This window comes from Phalacrocorax aristotelis, chromosome 10 (assembly GCF_949628215.1).
Source record: "Phalacrocorax aristotelis chromosome 10, bGulAri2.1, whole genome shotgun sequence".
Classification (NCBI taxonomy): domain Eukaryota; kingdom Metazoa; phylum Chordata; class Aves; order Suliformes; family Phalacrocoracidae; genus Phalacrocorax; species Phalacrocorax aristotelis.
In genome coordinates this window covers 19,956,775-19,977,369 of record NC_134285.1, presented here as the reverse complement: position 1 = coordinate 19,977,369, position 20,595 = coordinate 19,956,775, and the positions used below count along the sequence as shown (strand labels likewise).

The following is a 20,595-nucleotide window of genomic DNA, read 5'->3' as shown; positions in this document are numbered from 1 at the left end:
GTATTTGACTGCAAGATATCAGCGAAAGAGCTGGTACTGCATAAAGACATATTAACTGTTGAGTTTTTATATGGAACACCCCAACAAAACATATGAGGTAGCTTAACAGATTTAATGGTAAGTTTAGCATTAAGCTTTTCAATCAAAAGCAAAAAATAAAAGGCACTGCATTTAGTTGAAAGTTCTCTGTATCTTACTTTCCCTGGAAAACAGGAAAATGGGGATTTTCTTAAAAAAAAAAATTTAAACCCCTTTTTTCCCACCTCCCTCAGAAAAAGACTTCCATAGAGGAAAACCATTACAAGCATGACAAAATTACACGATTATACCACAACCTTTTTCACCTTAATGAACTCCTCAGCAGCGTTTCAAACTCCGTAAGGAAAGGAGGTAAAAATACCACCACTGGCACCTAGTTTCTCTTACACAGCAAAAGCCCCAAACCAGAAAGGAATGAACTTTCTGACTGATTCTTTACTACACCTCATGCTCGTATCGAACTAAGGCACAGGATTATCTTCTCTCCTCCCCAGTTTTGTCACCTGCTATGCTTGTTCTCACCTCTCTCTTTTTAACACCACTCTGTCTCCCTCTCCTCAAGATGCTTCTTTATAAAGGGAGAACAGTACTTTCCTACTGGAAAGTAAACATGCATTTAAAGGGTATTTTATTTATAAACATGTTTTATTTACGAATATGTACAGCAGTATGCTCAACAAGTGTCCTACCTACTTTTTGTTAGATACCTGCAATTTCTAACTCTTCCAACCCTGTCTTCAACTCTGTACTAGAGAAACAGCTCAAAAAATCACTTTTTTTTTTGTTCACACATACTGAGGAAAAAACCCAGCAATTTTGTACTGTAGTATAACATTTGATTTGAATATCTGCTGTAAAAGCATTAATAAATCTGCAAACCAAACAAAAACAGAGCAGCACATCCAATGAGGCACAAGTAATAGCTCATTCTTTTTAAAAGAACCTCCAACAAGAATTACTTTTGAATCACCAGATCAACAGAATTGCTTTTAAGTTCTGACAGTACCATGGACATGGCTCATTGCCACATGCACAACAGAGGCCTTTTTACTTGCTGCACAGAACTCCCAAATTTTGGTGGCTTAGCTATTAACTGCACTTTCTGTATTTTAGATGGATGGTATTTAAGTTGTGTTACAAATAATTACACTATGTTCTTCAACTACATATGCAGAACCAAATTAGACTCTGTTCTATTACTTCCAGCAGGGGAATGAGCCTCACAGAGACATTTATTACACTGTTCATTTCTGGGTAACACACTGGTCAGTTGAGACAGGCAGACTGGACTTTGTACCTGGATTGCGGAACATCACTGGCTGCACACTCGGCTGGGTACCTGCGGCTCGAAACTGATGCAGAGGGACAAGCTGAATTATCTGTCCATTAGGATGCCGGAACAGGTTCACACCACCAGGGCTCCTGAGAGGCTGAAGGATCATCCTCTGCCTCTGAGCAAGCTGCATGTTGTTTAGCGGTCGCAAAGCAGGAGACGTCTGATGCACTGGAATCAGCAACAACCGAGGTCCTATGCGTTTCTCTGTTCCAGGAGGCATCTTCTGGGGAGGCTTATTTATAGCTTGTGGAGTCACATCTTCTGAAACATTTTTGGAGTTATATAAAAATCAGCTTAAGAGAACAGCCTACAAATCAGGCATTATCCTTAATGAAAACAAGCACAAATGTTCTGGAAACAACTGGATAGCTTTAGATTGGTTTGAAAGCATTTTTTTCTCTTTTTATTCACAGAATTCAAAGAACCAACCAGGCCAGGACAGTCTTTTTCATGCAGTTCTATTGACATTTCTCTACCATGACTCAGAAGACCTCCGTGTTAATGACAAGAGAGTAATTCCACACCTACTTCTTGAACTCTATGCCAACTGTGAAATTCTAGCAGTCATAGCAGTAATTGTGCTATATGTTTCTACAGGCCAAGAAGTGATGTGAGACTTCCAGCTCATTTCATAGCAGTCACTGACCAGAAAGCTACATTCTTTTTCCTCCTCTACCAGCTCAGGCTGGAATAAAACAAGCAACTTAAGAGATTACATTTCTTATCCTATTTTGGAAAGAAGGGTGGAGGCAAGTGAATCTATATTTAAATGGGGTTCTACAGTTGCAGACTGTATTCCAGCTATGAAGGAGGCAGAACAAAAAACCAAAGCATTTGCAGTAACAGCCCAAAGCACCTATGCCTTACCTCTCTTTGGATTCAGTGCAGGACTTGTATTAACTCCTGATAGTATAATGGGAAGGGAGCCAGCAGAGGAAGTTGGCCTGGTCACCATAGATGTAGCTGTTGCAGTTGTTAGTACAACTGTAGAAGTGGATGTTGTGACAACAGGACAAGTAACAGTTGGTGTTGTTACTACAGTTTTAGGGAATGACATGGTTGCTACTGGCGCAACAATCCCCGCTGCTTTCGTTACGTTCACAGTGGAAGCAGGAGTGGTGGACGAGGGAGTAGTAGTACAGGTGTTGGTTCCAGATGCTGCAGGAGGAGCTGTGACTTTAACTGCAGGAGGAGAGCAGGCAGGTTCATTAGCTCTTGTCTGGCTAGGAGTGGTCACAGTAGATGCTGCCACACTGGTACTTTCCACAGTAACTGGAGAAGTGGTGGTGGCTGTAGTGACCCCAGGACAGACTGTGCATTGAGCTGGAGATTGCCTCAAGGGAACCACAGGAGCGACAACCATTATCGGTGTAGGCTTGACACTGAACTTCTGTGGCCCTGACGGAGGCTGGCGTGTGCTCGCTCCAGGAATCTTCTGCTGTAGAGCTCCGGCTTTGTTCATCACAAACTGTGTGAACACACCACCAGGGGAGTGTCGGGCAGCTGCAAATAAAAACTTGCAGGTCAAAATTTTAATAGATTTCCTCTTTGCCTTTCATGAGGCTCTACAAGTGTAATTTCAGCATGAATCTGAGCCTCCATTTTCTTTGTAGCTTGTAATTAAATTGAAACCTTTATGGTGGTCCTGAGCATGCCTTACATATTAGAAATAAGTCTGCTTTATTCCACTTCTATAGCTTTTTGTTGCATTTCTTCCTGGCCACACAAAAGAATCGGGTCTTGAGGGGTTGCTCTTTATCATATAACTATGAACAGCAAATTCTAATTACAGTACAGGAAAGCAAACACCTAAGTGAAATAATGGTCTCAAACTATTTTCTAAACCTCAAATTCTTCCTGTAACAGCTTGTGTGATCCATCTCTTTTCACCGCTTCTTGGTTTTCATCCCCCTTCTACTGTGTCCGCATCTGACAAAGCCATGGGGGAAGGGCGTGGGAGGGAGGTAAGAGTTTGCCATGTCCCCTTATTGCAGTGACATTCATGCAACTGAGGACTGGATGGGACAAAAATTTAACCAATGGGAAGTAATCACCATTGGGAAGATCCTTGCCCTCAGCCCTTTCTCACCAAGGGATCAGAATACTGCATCTACATCACTCCAGATGCCTACAGAAGAGTACAACAGCATTGAGATTATGCAGCAAGCCCACCTCAGTTACTGTAGTTATTTATGCATACAGCATTTTTAACGCAGAATATACCAGAACACTTAAATCATATATGCAACAATCACTTCACCCATCAATGGAATGCAGCCAGCTCTTTAATATTGCATTAACACACAAAACAAGAAGTTTTATTACAGGACAAGAAAAACAACACACCCATTTACATGGCAATGAAAATTTAGGCAGAAAAACAAAACAATCAATCAGAAATTAAAGTTTTGCCAGGACACAGGTAACATCCTTTTCTCTTGCAAAGCTTCTTCACATCTTTAATTAACGTGTGGGGAGTACGCGGATGGGCACTAGATATTTTCTTTTTTAACTCATGCAAAATGTAATAGCTAAAGGAAACTTCCTCTCTTGCCATGCTGGGGTAATCATTTCAGTACCAACTCAGACACAAGTACCACATGCTTCTTCTGATACTTTTTTTTTTTAATATTTTTTTTTGTTTTTTTTACTCAAAGCACTGAGTAAGTCCAACCCTGTTTAGCTTGTGAAATCCGATGAGATTACAGGCCAGTGTGGTTATTGGCTGCACACCTGTTGTTTCGCTAATCCAGATTTGGACCATCTTGTTTTTCACTGCTGCTTCACGCATCTCTGGTGGTCACAGGAATTCCAACTATAAGTGCAACATCATCAGAAAAACTAACAGCGAAGAACCACAGATTAGAGTGATCCTTTACTCATTTTAAGTTAAATCGATGTTTGATGAAAAGCAATTAAAAATCATAGTAAGGACACTCTCGAAACAAAAATCCAAGTTTAACATTCAGCGTGTCTCCATCCACTCTTCCTTGTCTCTTGAAAATATGCTCTAGTAGCATTAATAAAATAACTAATCGTCAACATCTGTAATCGTATTCTGAAGTCAAAATAAAATTTTTTGCTTTAAAGAGGTTATTTATTGCAGAGGCAGTTTAGGTAGGCAATGCAGCCAAAGGCAGCATGCACTGTTCCACAGAAATCAACAGCAATGCTGTACACTCACTTTTTACTTCAGCTTCACGCAATTTAAAACACAGTAATAAGTTCCAACCTACCTATCTGTCTCTGTGCTGGGACATGGGTTTTCAGAGTCGTCACAGAGGGGGTTGAAGTAGTGCTGGTGGAAGATGTAGTTTTGGGAGTTGATGTTGTGGGCACCTGGACTGATGGTGTCCCAGAAGCAGGTGCTTTAGCACTGGATGCTACCTTGGAGATCACAGTACTGAGGGTTGAGATATCAAGTACTGTGGGTTGCAGCCTGCCTGTGATATAAGCTGCTAGCCGACTGGTGGGATGTAATGCCCCCATCTGTCCCAAAAGCAGTTTGGCCTGAGGATACCTTTTATCATTAACCTGAAAAAAGTGGAAAAGGGAAACTTTGTGAAAAGAGTGCTAATTCACCACCTCTGGAGAGGTGTTTAATTCCATGGGACTTCCAAGTGTCCTTTTCAAAAAAACCATTGCAATTCAGAATGGGAATTCCTAATTTCCTTACTGCCCAGGAGAACTTCAAACTCTTACATCTTTCTAAAACAGATTTTTAGATGCTACTCAGACTCACATAAAACTACAGAGTCCAAAGGAGCATGTGAAATCACTGAAATTAGGTAGTGGGAAGCTAGCATTTGTTTTTCCTGTTCCTTATTTGTTCCTTATATGTCCTCAATAAAAATGGGTTCCCAAATTAAAGGATAATTTTATCCAAATTCTCAAACCTAATTATCACCTAGCATCACCAAAGAAAGAATACTTATGTCATATACATTGGGACAAAACTCTAAAGAGCTTGTAAAGGCTTTATCAGCATTTTTCTTATCTGTACTGTCATTTGACACTGTAATTAAGGTAGGATGAGCTGACTAACTTCGAATTCGGAAGTGTAGTGGTAACTGACTGCATGGGAGAGAAGAAAAGGAACATCTCTCAATGTCAGGCTTTATGCCTACAGGTCAATGGGAAGTTTTGGTAGTGTTGCATTTTACTTTCATGTTGTTTGATAATACCTTCTAAAACCCAAATATATTTAAATATGCTACTACTAAGTAAGGTCTTGACTGTTTCTATTGAGCAACTTTTATTAAATGCAAGAAATCTCCCCCTACATTTTTTTCTCTCCACTAGCTTCTCTTTGTAAGGGTCCCGTATCTGCAAAGGTTTATGAAAAAAATTTTTACTCTTATCTTCTAATTCATACGCCTTCCCTGAAAGTGGTGGTGTTATAACCACAAACACCTTTGATTAAGACCACCTTCATCCTAGCCCTAAAATTCCTATCACCAATTCATAATACCAAATCGGCAGCACGAATCTGCAGAGAAAGGACTCACTTTTAGCTATGGATTATGGAGTCTCGATGAACAACACCTATTCTGCAAAGAGGACACAGGCTATTAGTGAAGATTAACAGTAAGCTGTAGCAAAAAGCAATTTATGTTTACAGTTCCATTTTAAAGTTTTGTTCCAGTGTACACTTCCTCAGATAATATTCTTTTTGTGGCCTCTAACAGCCATTCATTTAGAAGTATTACCTGTCAAATGCATCTGCAGGGAGTTTTCAAAAGCACCAAAAAGATCTTGAGAGAGATTCTGTACTTGGGCCACCAAGACCCAAATGGCTAAAAGGGCAAACTAAACAGTCATATTTCAGACTTCTAAACACATTTCCTGTTACTGAGTCAATCTTGAAAGGGACAAGCTTATGGAGAGGCAGGAATGCCACCAGATACTAAGAATCCTGGTCTGGACAGGCAAAAGACTAGGCAGACTAGTTAAAGAGTGTTCTGCCCTTCAAGGAGTTCTGCAATACTGGATGAAACTGAATCTAATCTCCACAGTAAAGGCAGAGGGACCCACCTGAATCAAGCCTGAGGGGCTCATATTAGCTTTGCGTTTGTAGACGACCAGCTTTCCTGCAGGAGAAACCCCTGCATAAAAAGGCAAGCCTTTGCCCCCATGCAACTTCTGCAGTTTGTCCAATGTGTCTGCCCGCAAGAACTTTAGATTTTCTGGGTTTTTGCGTGACAGCACTCTGCTATCAGGAGTATCCAAGACAGGTATCTCAGGCTTCTCATCCTTGTCCTGGTAGGACGGCACTGAAATTTTCACTCTGGAGGAGTAGATGGGAGGGTCCTTCTCATCCTCGGCCTTGCGTTCTGAAGCCAATTCAATAACGAAGCTACCCACTTTGAGGCACTGTGGCGCGTTACTGTTGATATGTTGTGGTAAGATGGTCAAGATCTTACTGTGATCTTCCTCCCAGTTGCAGTCAGAGATAATCTCGATAAGCTTGGTTGGTCCACCTGGAGTGGTGTGATGAACATAGGAGGTGGAGGAAGAGTCCCCCTCACTACGGGAAGACCACCAGCTTTTCTCTGAGAAAGAATTGAAATAGGTTTCTGCAATACTATGGCATTTTAATCACCTGGATATTCAAACAGTTTTATTCTGCCCGCACCTCCACCCTTTCTCAACTGCAGGGCAACAACAAGTAAAAGAACGGTTCAAAGCATCACTTCCCCTTGCAGAGCTTCACAAGCAAGCAAAAACTCACTGCAAAACTAATGGAACTATTTCTCACAGTTCATTCCCTGCAGCCGTACCATCTCAGGTTGTATCCCATTGCATCACAAGCTAAACAAAGCTGGGTTGTTTCAGTACATGGATGAAAGACCTCCAACAAACACCAACATGCAGTAGAAAGCATCGCTGGTTATTCAAGAGATGGCACTTTTCTCTTGGAGCCAGAAAAGGACCACTGTCCTATAATGGCATGAGGGGCAAACATGCCGCTAGTAGAACTATCTTGCAGAAGATGTGCAACAGAAGCATGACCTTTTGTTGTCATTACAGATCCAACGTCACTTTTGCAAACCTGTAAGGATGTTGAGCCCTGTGTCCTGGCTGTTTTAATTTCACCTACCAATTCTCCAGCATTTTCAACTAGTTGTATTATTTTTCCATTCCCATCCTTAAATGTAGAGTGTGCTGCTGTATACATTAAACTGTGAAAAAATTCAGCTCAAAAAGGCAGCTATACTTCATTAGTGGGTGACACAATGCCTCTAGTACATGTCTCATTTTAAAGGTCATAACATGACTTGGGCCACTTCAGACTGAAGGAGAACACAGATGTCTAGCCTACTTCTTTATGAACTAGAAACTCAAACCCAGTATTATATATACGTAACATAGCAAAACTTCAATTCAACCTTTCAACTTGAACTAAAAGAATTCAACATCAAACAACTCCAAATAAAGTATAGGCGCTTCCTTGTCCCATAGGGTTCTAAGTGGAGAACACGAGGATCCCATCCTCACAGTACCACTTGGATATTAATTCTTCAGTAACTACAATGTAATAGTAAGGAAAAAAGGGGGGGGAAAAAACAACCCAGACAAACCATGTACAGCAATCTCCACTCATTCCCAAGAATCTAATTATCACTCCTGAAGACAAGTTTGCTGTGCAGTATTATCTTTTATTGCTAAACAAGCTACCGGTCATTTTAACCTTAGAGCAAGTAGTGGATATAAAGCCTGCTGTATCTCCCATGTGACACAAACACAACTGCTTAAGAAAACAGGAAACTGTAAGCATATCAAGATTTTTTTATTGACAACTGTAATAACTCCCCCAGCACACGGACTTTTGTTTCATCAATAGCTGCATAATAAAAAAAAAATAAAGCCAACATTAAACCCCCGCAAACATGTGGAACTACCAAGAGGTCAAATTATATTTAAGACTCAGCTCTTACCTCCTGATTTATCAGCGTCTTTGTCTACCTCACAGGTTGCTTTCTCAGGAGACTGAAGCTCTGGTTCATGCTCCTGTGGGAGGAAAGAAATGCAAGAAAAATATTCATCCTGTGTATCTCTTCCAAACCAAAAATCACATCACAAAATAAACTACTTCATCATACTGTCACACCAAAATCATAAAACATATGCTAACTTTGACAGTGTTACAATTTTTATCTTAGAACAGCTCTTTTAACAATGAACATTTAAGCCTCACATGGTAACGCATGCGTCAGCCAGGAATTTCCACAGACAAGATCATTTCTATCATAGTAATGAGGTAAATCTACCAGCACTGCTAGGTGATTTAGGCTCCACGCTCCACATCCCTATCACCATGAAATATAAGTCAAGCCCTCATGTCATGGAGGAGTTTCTGGGGAAAAAATTACTTCTGCATTTTCAATATATCTGCCTGTTCTGTGACACAAACTAGTTACTGTGACTTCTTACCTTTATGCTAGAACTCTGTGAATCGCTTTTGTCTTTTTGTTGCTTTTTCTCCTCTCTCCTGCGTTCATATGCTCGTACCCTTGCACAAGTCATCATACTTTCAAAGTACAAGTAGACAGGATCTTTGTCCTCCTCTCGAATCTAGCGAAAAAAGAAAAACCAAAAAAGAAAAGAAAATCTCTCTGTTCTAGATACACATTAGATTCGTGGAACAGTTATGCTTTCTAACAACACTTCAACATTAATGCTTCAATAGTAAATGTCAAAAGAAAGGTCTATCATTTAAAGCTGAATCTGCCCTCTTAGTATATCACAAAGCCCAGCCTAGATCTTGCTTCCAGATGACACATTCAGGGCCGGGTGGTAGAGGGGTAGCACAGAACACCACCCCACCCCCCCAAAAAAAACCCAAACCCATTCAGATACTCTTTTAAGTGGGGAAATGAGTCCTAAGTATCATGCTTTTTTAACATTATCTGGTATACATTAAATAGTAGCCCTGGTATGTTTGTTCTTCAGATGTAACTAGACACAACTCTAGTGCTGTTCCTCCTCTACTGCTGTTGTTGCTTTTGTTAGACACTAAGGTGAGGGGAGAGGCAAGTGCAGATTATTCCAACATTGGCAGTGAAACCTCAAACAAGAGCCAAAAAAAAAAAGACTCCAGAACTATACTGAACCCCGTGTGTCTGTATCCCTTTTTTTTTTTTTTGGCAAGTAATTCATTAATCAGAGGCTACATTATGCAGCTAACAATTTATACAAACATTACAGGACCAACAATCATTTTGCCAGAAATAGTATACATTATTGCACTTTCTAAATCAGGCTATTAATGAATCATAATCACCTTTCACCATCTGTGTATCACTACATTGAATTCACAACAGAGATAGTTGAAGATTTATACACAGAAAATTCATCCCAACTTATCAACATACCTATGAGCTGTCAGTCTTAGGCTTTCATCTCAAATTTCATCTAAAATGGCCTAGCACAGAAGCATTTGGCCTGCTTAGTTTAATTTTCAATACAAAGATAAATGAACGCATCTCCTTTCCTTTCTTACCACTGGATTGGGTTTAGGAGTGTACACTCTGCCTTGTTTCATTCCACTGGAAGATCTGTGCTTACTAGAAGGCAAGACTTCAGGGTTGGGCAGTACTGCAGATTTAACTGGTTCAATAACAGATGGTGTCGGGATGTAAATTGGCTCTGGATCTATTTCACCTTCTACTTTCACCCATAATGGACAATTCTTAATAGGCTGTTCCGGCTCCGAGTCACAGATAGCTGAAAAAAAAAAAGAAGGAAAAAACCCAACTTACTTATGAATGAAACACCATCTAACACAGCTGTAACAGAAATTTTTGAGCCCAAGGTCTAGTCATACAGCAATCACTAGTTCATACTGCCAGAATACACTACTGGTTGTTTTTTTGTCTCAAATTCTAGCCAAAAGTGACTGGGATTGGTCCACAAAAAGAGGAAATTAAAATAAAAATTATTCTACACTCATAATTTCTCAGTTGTACTGTAATATCAGATACAGAGAAACACCGAAGAATCAGCAGTCTTCACTGATGCTATACACTTAATTATAAACACCTCCAAAACACCCAGACTTTATACCACAGCTCTACGGAATAAGTAATTTATTCCAGTGGAAAACCAGATAACACTATGTTTGTTTTTAGCTATTGCCAGAAGTACTACTAGCAAGAAAGTGAAAGTGTAAATTCATGGCCAATTTCTACCAATTTGGTTTTACGAGTATACCTTAGAATATATCTAAAATGACTGTAAATCACTATATTTCCACTTAAGTCAGTGAACTATATACAGCAACTGAAAATACAGCTCTAGATATTCACTTGGTAAGAGGGAGAGAAAACATCACTATGACTGTGAAGATTACCAACAGTGATAGTAGTAATTATAATTATCTCATATCCTTAGTCCTTAAAGATATTTAGAGAGTTGAGCAAGAGTTTAAATTATCAAAAAGGAACTCCAGCTATTTGAACACAATAAACTAGTGATCAAAATGAAGTAGTGCCCAAAATGCTGATCAGGTAAGAGTTTTAAAAAAGGGAAAAGGTGTTATTTCCTGCTAGTCAGCTATACAAAAGCTGATACTGCAGACATCTCTTGGAATTCACTCCCAATTTCTGGAATTAGAAACTGCATCAATACTATGTCCTAACAAAAATGCCCACCAAGAAAGGTGGTTTCTGCAAAGCTGCAAGCAATCCCTTTTGCCCAGCAATACTCACTGTATTCTACCCTTTTTCTCTTCTTCTTATCTTTCTGCTTCAGCTCGTCTTCCTCCCCATCACCCTCCTCTTCTATATCTTCATCCTCTTGCTGATCTTCTTGTGTTCCATAGAACACGAGATTTCCACGTACAGCCTTTTTCATTATTTTCTTATGTTTTGATCCCCCCTTCACCAGCAACACTCTTCTCTTCAAGCAAGTACAACCAAACATACAGTCCGGTCTGCGGCAGTGGGTAGGCTGACGCTTCTCCAGTGCTAGACTGGCACATACGCACCCCAGTCGACAGAAATCATTATTACAAGGAGGTGCTCGTCGTCTTATTATTTTGTGGATAGGTTTGTTTTTGAGAGAAGCCTAAAAAAAGTTTTAGAGAAGTATGCACTTCAAACTTTAGTAAGAAGAAATTTTAGTAAGATTAAATAAAGCATATGCAAAATCGCTACTCGAAGTTCATTTAGAATAACTCCTCCAACTACATGGTTTACACAGAAAATTTGTCATCTATCTTAAAACAAAACAAAAAAAAAAAAACACAAAGAGGAGAGTTCACACTTAAGGTCTTCTGAGAGGCAATTTGAGATGGCTAAACTATCTTGGTAATAAGTAGGACGTGAAGAAAGCAAAAGAGGTTGTTATGTAACAACCAAGTTATACGACCTGGATTTTTTTGCAGTTAGTTCAACTGGGGGGAAAAAGCAGCAACAAATAGGAAATGCAGTTACTGAATAGCAATTGTATTAACCAGAATTTTTAATGGTGTAAATCCGAGTTAATTCAAATGAATAACGATGCATATCAACACGCTATTATCACAATTAGTTTCTTCACATACTGCTAAGTCAACGCTTCTCAACTTTCACTGCAAAGACCACACCACAAAGGAACATCATGCTTTGCCACGCTCCTTAGCGGCTTCAGTCTTATTTTCTGCATCTATATGCAACATCAGAAAGTGCACACATTTAGAAAAGCAATGGTACAGAAAGGAAACTATTATAGATCTACCTGAGCTGTGAGCAGGGTTGCCAGAGAGATGTCTGCCCGTTCTTCCGTAATATAGGTCCGTGGTTTGCCATCCCAGAGAGCACAGTCTTCCAAGTCCATTAACTTCACTTGAGATTTAGACAAACCTGGTGGACGAGCTGCTTGTTGCTGTTGCGGTGCTTGGCGCAAACTAATCTGTTTTGGAAGTATGCTTTCATCCAGAGCTGGCACCACAAAACTATCTGCTTGGTTAGCCAAACTGTTATTTGAGACTGACTTAGCAGCCTTTTCCCCTACTGCTGAAGAGTTCTGTTTCTGCTTTCCAGAAAAAGGTGAAGGCAGTATAGGCTTGTAAGATGATTTTACTCTACTATTCGTAGATGTCTGTCTGTTTTGAGTCCTTGTCTTCCTAGAGGTAGCTGACAGAGGAACAGGCTTGAACGTGTAAGATGTTGATGGAATTATGGTGGACTGCTTCTTTAAAACACTGTCAAGTGTTCGCACGTAGCTAGTGCTCTTAGTGGGAAGCTGATACACCACAGGAGAAGTGGGAGTGCTAGAAGAGAATCCCATACTTGTTTCCATCAACTTCCCTTCATTTTCCAGGTACTCATCCAGCTTGTCACTACAGAATGCTGAGCGATTCTTCAAAGAACCTTCGGAACTGCCACCTGAACAAATAAAGAGCACTTTAGCTAGCTCCTGGAAAAACGTACTGGCAACTCTTATAATAATTAAGATATAGAAGAGGTAAATACCTCTCTAAAAATAGATATACAATTATTTTGGAAGAGTACAACATAGGCATGCCAAATATAATCCACTCAAACAGAACCAGCTGTCTGAACAACTGGATTTGTTGATATTTTACACGTGTATTCGTTCACAAAACCAGCAAGAATTCAACAGGCAGTGCTTCTATGCAGCCTACTTTGTTGCATGTTGATGTCCTGAACATCTAGCCTACCTGGTACACCACAATACATCCAGAACACCCCAACACAACATTGTATGAAAATGAAGAAGGTACAATATAAATATTTAATCTAAATATAGAATAAAAATTGGAAAATTGTCAAAAATCCATTTCTCCCTGAGGCAGGGCAAAGTCATCAAATAGGTAAGGAATATCTACTCTAATTGGAGTTACAAATACACCAATATAAATAAAAATTACTCTATTTCATTAAGGTCTCTGGGGCAACAGAGTTATGAAATCACCACACTTCCAAGTAAAATCAAAACTGATGAACACCACCAAAACTATTACAGCTTTGACCTTCGCTCAAGCCTTCTGTGTAAAATTGGATTTCCTATATAAGTGTGTTACTGAATACAGTACTGAATAACTGCATTTTTCTCTTACTCAGAGTAAGTTTCTCTTCCCTCATAAGCCTCCATTCTGACTACTGAAGTGGTATAAAAATTTCTTTATTCATGACAGTTTCAAAAAAAAAAAATTCTCGTAAAGACACACACAATTACCAAACTGCAAGATTATGGAAGGTCAAGAAAAATGCCATGTATTGGAAATATATACACTGATATATATTTTTTTTTTTACCTTCATTTCTAGAAGCACCATGAAGCTTCCCTCGCCAACCTTTGATTTTTGTGAAATCATTTGTCTTTCCTGTCCTGGAAACAAAAGGAAATCCGGTATCTGGAAAAGAAGAAAGCTATCCTCAGTTCACGAATCACGCTTGATTGTATCAGTGTCCTAGCAAACTCTACTTATTCCTTTTCAGGGATAGATGAACAGTAGTAAACAAAAAGGCTGAATAAAGAGACTTGATTTTGACCTAGGTGGCTTTGGTTTGTCGGTTGGTTGCTTTGGTTTTTGTTTGGTTTTTTTTGTTTTTAAATTAACAGAATACTTAACAAAACCAAGCTTCCTGTAGAGTTCTGCTATATGGTCATGCATCTGCTATCCCATACAAAAGATGTCTTCTCCTGTATTTACAGTTTTAGTCTCCTTAGCAATGGTGCCAGCAGTTGATTCCAGAACTCAAAACAGGCAAATCAGCAAGTTAGCAGGCTAAAATGGAAGAGGCAGGTTTTGAATCGATACTACAACCTCTCTCAGCAAGGCAAGTAATATTAGTTTCCCCCCTCAATTGATCCAATGACTCTTATAAAACCTGTAGAAACCTCATTCAGCATTTGCTGTTCTGTCAAATTCAGCTGAGTATCAACTAAGCATAGAGACAGCAAATAATCACAAAAGGCAAACCACGACATCTCTGTCAAGTTACCCATCAGGTCTGGGAGCTAAGCTGGAATGTAAAAGTACTAATAGGGATCTGTGCGGCTAGTTGCATTTGACACTGAGCTGACTGAGGTCTTCTGAACTCAATCTGCCTCTTTTGCAGTGTAAAGAAAGCTGAGATACATCTGCCCCTTTACCAGCTCCCAGAAGCAACAGATTAATATGCCAATTGCTGTGTCTTCCTTAATGTAGGAGAAAGAGGTAAGTAGGAGAAAGATAAGCACCCCTATATTCTGTCCAGTTTATTATTAAAAACAGTATCTACCAACATTATTGGTACCATACCATACTACCAACAGTATTAGAATCATAGTCACATTATAACGAAAAATGCACTAGTTGGGATACCAAATAAGTTTTAAAAAAAAGCACAATTGGTCAGCACTTTTGTAATAATTATCATGAAGTTATAGGTTAGTCCCCAAGTGGTGCATCAAGCTCTTCTTCTGGAAAGTTCTGATACACAGAGCTGGAAAGCTCTGTGAAAGACAATTTTTTATTTCGCATGTGAGTGACATCAGAGAAATGCAGATTGCTTAGACTTTTTCTCATACATTTGAGAGTAGCTAATGTGTGTATTTATATTTAGAAAATCCAGCTTCAATAGACAAAACATGCCCATATTAAAGTAAACCAGACATATTATTACTGCATCTCAACCACCACAAAAGTGAAGGCTAACGGCAATCTGGCCAAAATTACTCAGGACTCCTTGGCCAGTAACTGCATCGTGATTTAAGGAAGTTCTCGCATTTTGTCATTTTAATACCGCCTTAATCTCTTTAAGACATCAAGTTCAACTAAATTGCCATTCCCTCCTTCGATCATTGATAATAAAAAGGTAATACTTCAGATTTCACCAAATTCATATTCTACCCACCTGGAGAATTGGGATTGGCTCCTGGATAGCTCCACAAAGAGTAGTTTGAGTAGGAAAGAGGAAGCTGCACACCCAAGTATTTCAAGTCAATGCTCATTGTTGGGTCCACAGAATTCAACTTCAGTCCCACTACAAGAGGCAAGTATCAGTAAATGTCTCAATGCAGCAAGATGTTAGGAAAAAGAAAGTAAAGATATTTACTAAAAAATAAACCAGTAAGTTACATATAGGCTTTTCTAGCATTCACCCACCATTTTAAAAGACCTGAAAAGAACAACTCTAACTGTTACTTGTACTGAATTTGCAGCAGGTATGAATTAAAGATTATTTTAAGGAATCTTAAATCAGGATAGAAATTTAATTAGTTTTCATAGTTTTCTTGATTACTACTGAAATTTCCACATTTATTAACCGAAGTGCCAATGTTGTAATAATTCTCACAACAGATGTTTGTTCATTTATTTTTATCCTCGTTCATTCATTCATTGTTCATTCATTTATATCCTCGAAGGCTAGAGTTACTGCCTGAACCAACCCAGCTGACTATCTGACATTTTGTTTCACTACATAAATTAACAATCCTGTCCATGGTATTTGCACATTCCCTTCTCTACTGAAACCTATTCTTGTACAAGAAGATATATCCCACACACTTCTGTTTCAACCAGCAATAAGAGACAAGAGCAAACCACATTTTAGTTCTGAAGAAGTGTGTGCGCGTGTTTGGAAATTATGATATACATAAAATTGTATTCAGACAGCCCTCTCAGGGCCAGGTCATCAAATGATCCAGACCTGAGTAGGTTGTTTTTTTTTTTCCTGGCTTGGCAGTTTGCAATAGAACGCTTCCTCCCACCCCCGCCTCTTTTTGAAGCAGAGGAAAACTGGCTATAGAGAGACTAGACAATCCATCCTGTTGATGCCACCACAAATGCTTAATTGCCTATAACATCTTCCTTCATCAACTCCCCCAAAGTACTCACACTGAAAGACTTCCCTTGGTCACAAAAGGCATCTTTATCCATGCCAAAACAAATATAGATACAGAAATGGTGAGGGGAAAAAAACACACTAGTAAATTTGACCTCATACCTTTTTCAGAAAATATTGTTACACTGAATTCAATAAATCACTTTTTCAATCAAATTCCACTCACAGCCTGGAGTTGAGAACATCTATTTTGGTTTTCAGCTACAGAAACCTACAGACGTTGCTCCTGTTGCCAATAAGTCTGAAATTTGTATTTTAAATATGTGAGTTTTGAAATTGAAAATGCATGACTTGACAAGGCTCAGAACACATAAAAAAGTGTTCGCACATACAGAAGAAACCTTGTGTTGGTGGTACACATTTATGTTCATAAGTGGCACCACAGTAACCTGATTACTGGCAGCCCGAAAACAATCAACATGGAACAAATCTCAGACATGGTTGTCTAAACTGATATTTTATCAAAGACAGACTAGTGAGATATAATTTTCAAACCTTCATAGAGAAAATGAGCAGCAAGCAAGTCAATCCAGCATTTTGTATAAAAACATGTCAATTGCCAAATGTCAAGGTGCCATCCATTTATTTTCAAACTCAGTTTAAAATTAAATTGAAAGAGTACACAGTTTATTTTTCTTGACACTCCATTTGAATTATTCTGTCATCTTCAAAAAAAGCCTAGCTTTGTTTAACACTCAAAAATAAGAACACCACCCATACATACAATCGATTACTTCAGTTTAGGATCATGAAGTAAAAGACACCCAGACAAAAAACAGAGGATGACTCCAACAAGGGCAACATGGAATGAACACAGACAGCCTAACGAGAACAAATGGTAAAAATAAGTATACATCAGTACAGACATCACCATACATGACACATGAACTATCATTTTTATTAATTCTTATCATCCCCAGTATTGCTAAATTTCAGTTGCTGTAATCAAATCATAGCAAACGAAGAACCATATCCTTCAGAACTTTCTCCTCTCCATCAGATGCAGCTGCTAAATCTGAAATACTATGCTTGACAACAGTGCCTTTGATTTTCAGGAATGTAATAGGGGTTTCAAATTAGCTCAGATAAAAGAGGCATCCCCACTGCAATCCAGTACTCCAGCAGAAGCTTTCTTTTTAAGGTGTGTAAGTTGAATTCCCTTCTTTCTGAAGCATCTTCTTCCTGCGGTCCTGGTGTCTAAGATCTAGATAGCCTCAATCACTGTTTTCCTAACTTCACAAAACAACAATCGTGGGGTTCAGGTACAGCTCCAAGAGATCATCAGTGGATCTAAGAAACTTAAGCTTCCCAGCTACGTTGTCTAAAACCAAAAGTGGAGTTAACATCAAAATTGGTACGTCCATTGCTCATACTGCAGCGAGAACAAGAAAGCCAGTAAAGCTTCTACAAAATAGCTGAAAGCACATTTAGAAACATGCACTTCAAATCATCCAGACAGAAGGGAACCATGTCTCTGTCTGCTTTGTGGTAGAAGACAAGGAGATATTAGTCATGATCTGTGGCCAAGAAATTCTGGAGTACAGGTACCAGAATCAAGACAGTGAATGAGGCTGCACCAAGCTCCAGGATGATACTTAGAATCAGTATGTCTGGGAAAAGATACAGCCCTTAAGTCTGGCCTAGAGGCATTCATCAGCCACCTTCTTATGTGTTACTGATGATATTGGGGGCGGGGGGGAAACCCAATCCCTCTATCCATTAATGTTTTCCTTCTCTAATCTCAAGTCTGTAGTGGAAGGCAACATATCTGTAACTTTTTCGAATGTGAAGGTAATCTCAATAAAGATTGATATCCAGTTCATGCGCAGCAGCTCAAGTCTAACAACAGAAGTGTATGTATTGGAATTCACCTGATCAAATTACATCTGTATTTATCTGTAGCAATGCTCTATGCTGCAAATAGTCTTCACATAGCTTCTTTTCCCTCTGAAAATCAGACAAGCGAGGGTCATTCTCTTCACTGCTGAACTACAATTTCACCATTTAACAGGCTCAGCAGATTTCCATCCAACACTGGAAATGACAGTCACAAGCATTCAAGAAAGTCAATACTCTTCAGATCTTTTTTCTTAGATGTTTGCCTTTTCTTGTCCATTTTGTAGTTCTGTGAACTGCTCAACACCCTTCAGAAGGTACCACACACTTCACCACCACTCATTTACAAGCTGGAGTAAAAGCATGTGGGTTTTACACGTTCCCAGTTTCAGGATCATCTCATGAGTAAAATACCCCTCGCTAGTGATGTGGTTGCCAGCATACCACAATTTTATTATACTTTTCCTGGGTAAAGATAACATCTAAGGGACCCACAGATAATCCTAATGAGCCTTAACATTACTGTAACATTTCCTTAGCACTGTATGTAGCATTCCCAGCAGCTGACTACAAAAGGGATTTTACCACCATTCTTGAAATACGACAACACACACAGACCTGTGAGGGCAGGGTGGCCAGTGAGGTCATTAGAAAACAGGGCAGCCTATTTCTGGAATCATGGGAGGGGAAAACTGCATTCAGACATCCATGATACAGCTGTCAACACTGATGCTACACCACTGAGGTACAATCTGGCTAGTGATACATTATCTTGTTTCATTCTCACCACATCTACGACACAGCTTTAAGAGCTCTCTGTTACCCTTCTTATGACTGCTTTGCAGAGGTGGAAGACAGGAATGTCAGCTCAACACTAGCGAGATGCAAACGCATCCCTTTAAACAGCTGCAAAAAATGCCAGACTAGTTCTCATCATATGCCATGCATAAACCCTTCAAGATAATACAGGGGTCTTCACAGTAGAAGCGCTGTGAGGACCCAAAATAACTAGTATTTGAATCAAGATCAATATCTGGAGTCTCAATCCCTACAGCATTACAGTTTTATGTTTGAAAGATTCAGAGCCAGAACCTCAAAAGCATGAGGTACGATGCTTCCATTTGGATCATTTTCTTCATCATTTGCTCTGATGCATATGTTAACACCACTGGTCTCAGGATTACTATTGCTGAAGACTCTCAACATCATAAGTAGAGAGAACATTAAGTCGTGCTGTGTTGATCCTTGACTTTCTTCCATCAGACCTCAGGATAATACTGTATCTAAATGAAAGATGACAAGTTAAAAGTACCTTGCTTGGCTCTCTTATGTAGCTAATGAACCTGGATCTACAGTGACTCAAAGAAATATGGACTCAAACATAACAAATGTAGTCTTAGTTAACTGTTTCTGGATCTCTAGCTCCTCTGCTACCACAAAATGACTATTTTCCTATGGAGGAGTAAAACCAGATCCATCTGCTCTCTACAAGGATTAGCTCATTACAAGACAAGCACGGCCCAAAGTCTGAAGGCTCAGCATCTTCTGCTGCATGCAGCCTCTTGCTCTGCTGTTGGGAGATTCACCAGTCATCTTTTGCCTCCTCCACCTCTTCTAGTTTGAACGCGTGAAAACAAGAACATCTCTATTGGCTGGCTGAAACTACTTTTGAAGCCTCTGAGAAAAAAACTGGGTCAGATACCACAGATCCTCTCTCATTGCCACAAGTGGCAAGAGGAAAACAGACAGTTTCACACAAATTTCCTTTCACGCTCTCACATTTGTACTATATACCTGTACACTTTCCTGTATTTGGGTGGGAAAAAAAACCCAAAACACCAAAAATCAGATCCCAGCTGTATCAGGCATACACGGTATTACATCCAGTAGGAAATTACCAACTCAGTATGATTAAGTATAATATACAACCAGGTGCAACAATATGTACACTGCCCACTTACCTTCCTGAAGGCTAGGATGTATAACTTGCTTATGCCTCAAGGTCTTCAGCTCTTCCATCAACTCCTTTTCCAGTACTTGTATTCTTGCTTGACAATCTGCTCCAGAAATAAAAAAAGAGAACATATAAAAACATTTACCATGCAAAACTTGACTTAACTGATTAATTTTCCAGTGCGTCTTTACAAATTCCCTTATTGCAGGGAGTAGCCACTTACTAAAAATACAAAAACGTACCTGGATCATTTGTAGTCAACAAGGGGGCCTGAGGATTCTGGGACTCTTCTCCTCCAGTCCTATCAACAGTGTGAATGTCAAGAGCTTCCTACATACATAAATAGCCTTGAATAAGTATAAGATAACTTAAAATGATGACTCAGATGCAAACTAGGCCACATCAATATATAACTGAAATATTCAAAACATGAGATTGTTTAATAAAGAAGTACGCTCTCTTTTATACAGAGCTCTAGATCCTACTGTTTCTCCCCAAGTTGCTAAGTAGTAAGAAAATGTTTGGATTAACATAGGGACAAGATAATGACAGATTTGGAAAGAGGCCACAAATCTCAAAACTCAGTTTAAAAG

General features: G+C 39.3%; 1 protein-coding gene across 22 annotated transcripts in view; it reads right to left on the bottom strand.

Moving 5' to 3' along the window:
- MGA (MAX dimerization protein MGA) overlaps positions 1-20,595 on the bottom strand; it is a 62,438-nt gene that overhangs the window by 21,191 nt on the left and 20,652 nt on the right. For 12 of the 22 annotated variants that reach the window (XM_075105606.1, XM_075105605.1, XM_075105603.1 and 9 more), the window contains exons 4-16: positions 20,245-20,332; positions 20,010-20,105; positions 15,223-15,351; positions 13,638-13,736; positions 12,095-12,744; positions 11,086-11,443; positions 9,879-10,102; positions 8,810-8,950; positions 8,314-8,386; positions 6,410-6,927; positions 4,612-4,909; positions 2,243-2,878; positions 1,337-1,636 (exon numbers count right to left, since the gene is read on the bottom strand). In XM_075105606.1, coding sequence (XP_074961707.1) covers positions 1,337-1,636; positions 2,243-2,878; positions 4,612-4,909; positions 6,410-6,927; positions 8,314-8,386; positions 8,810-8,950; positions 9,879-10,102; positions 11,086-11,443; positions 12,095-12,744; positions 13,638-13,736; positions 15,223-15,351; positions 20,010-20,105; positions 20,245-20,332 — 3,610 coding nt within the window. Of the gene's footprint in view, positions 1-1,336; positions 1,637-2,242; positions 2,879-4,012; positions 4,191-4,433; positions 4,910-5,754; positions 5,926-6,409; positions 6,928-8,016; positions 8,220-8,313; positions 8,387-8,809; positions 8,951-9,878; positions 10,103-11,085; positions 11,444-12,094; positions 12,745-13,637; positions 13,737-15,222; positions 15,352-20,009; positions 20,106-20,244; positions 20,333-20,595 lie in introns of those variants that run through there. The other 10 variants (XM_075105607.1, XM_075105627.1, XM_075105609.1 and 7 more) reach the window with 9 other exon arrangements.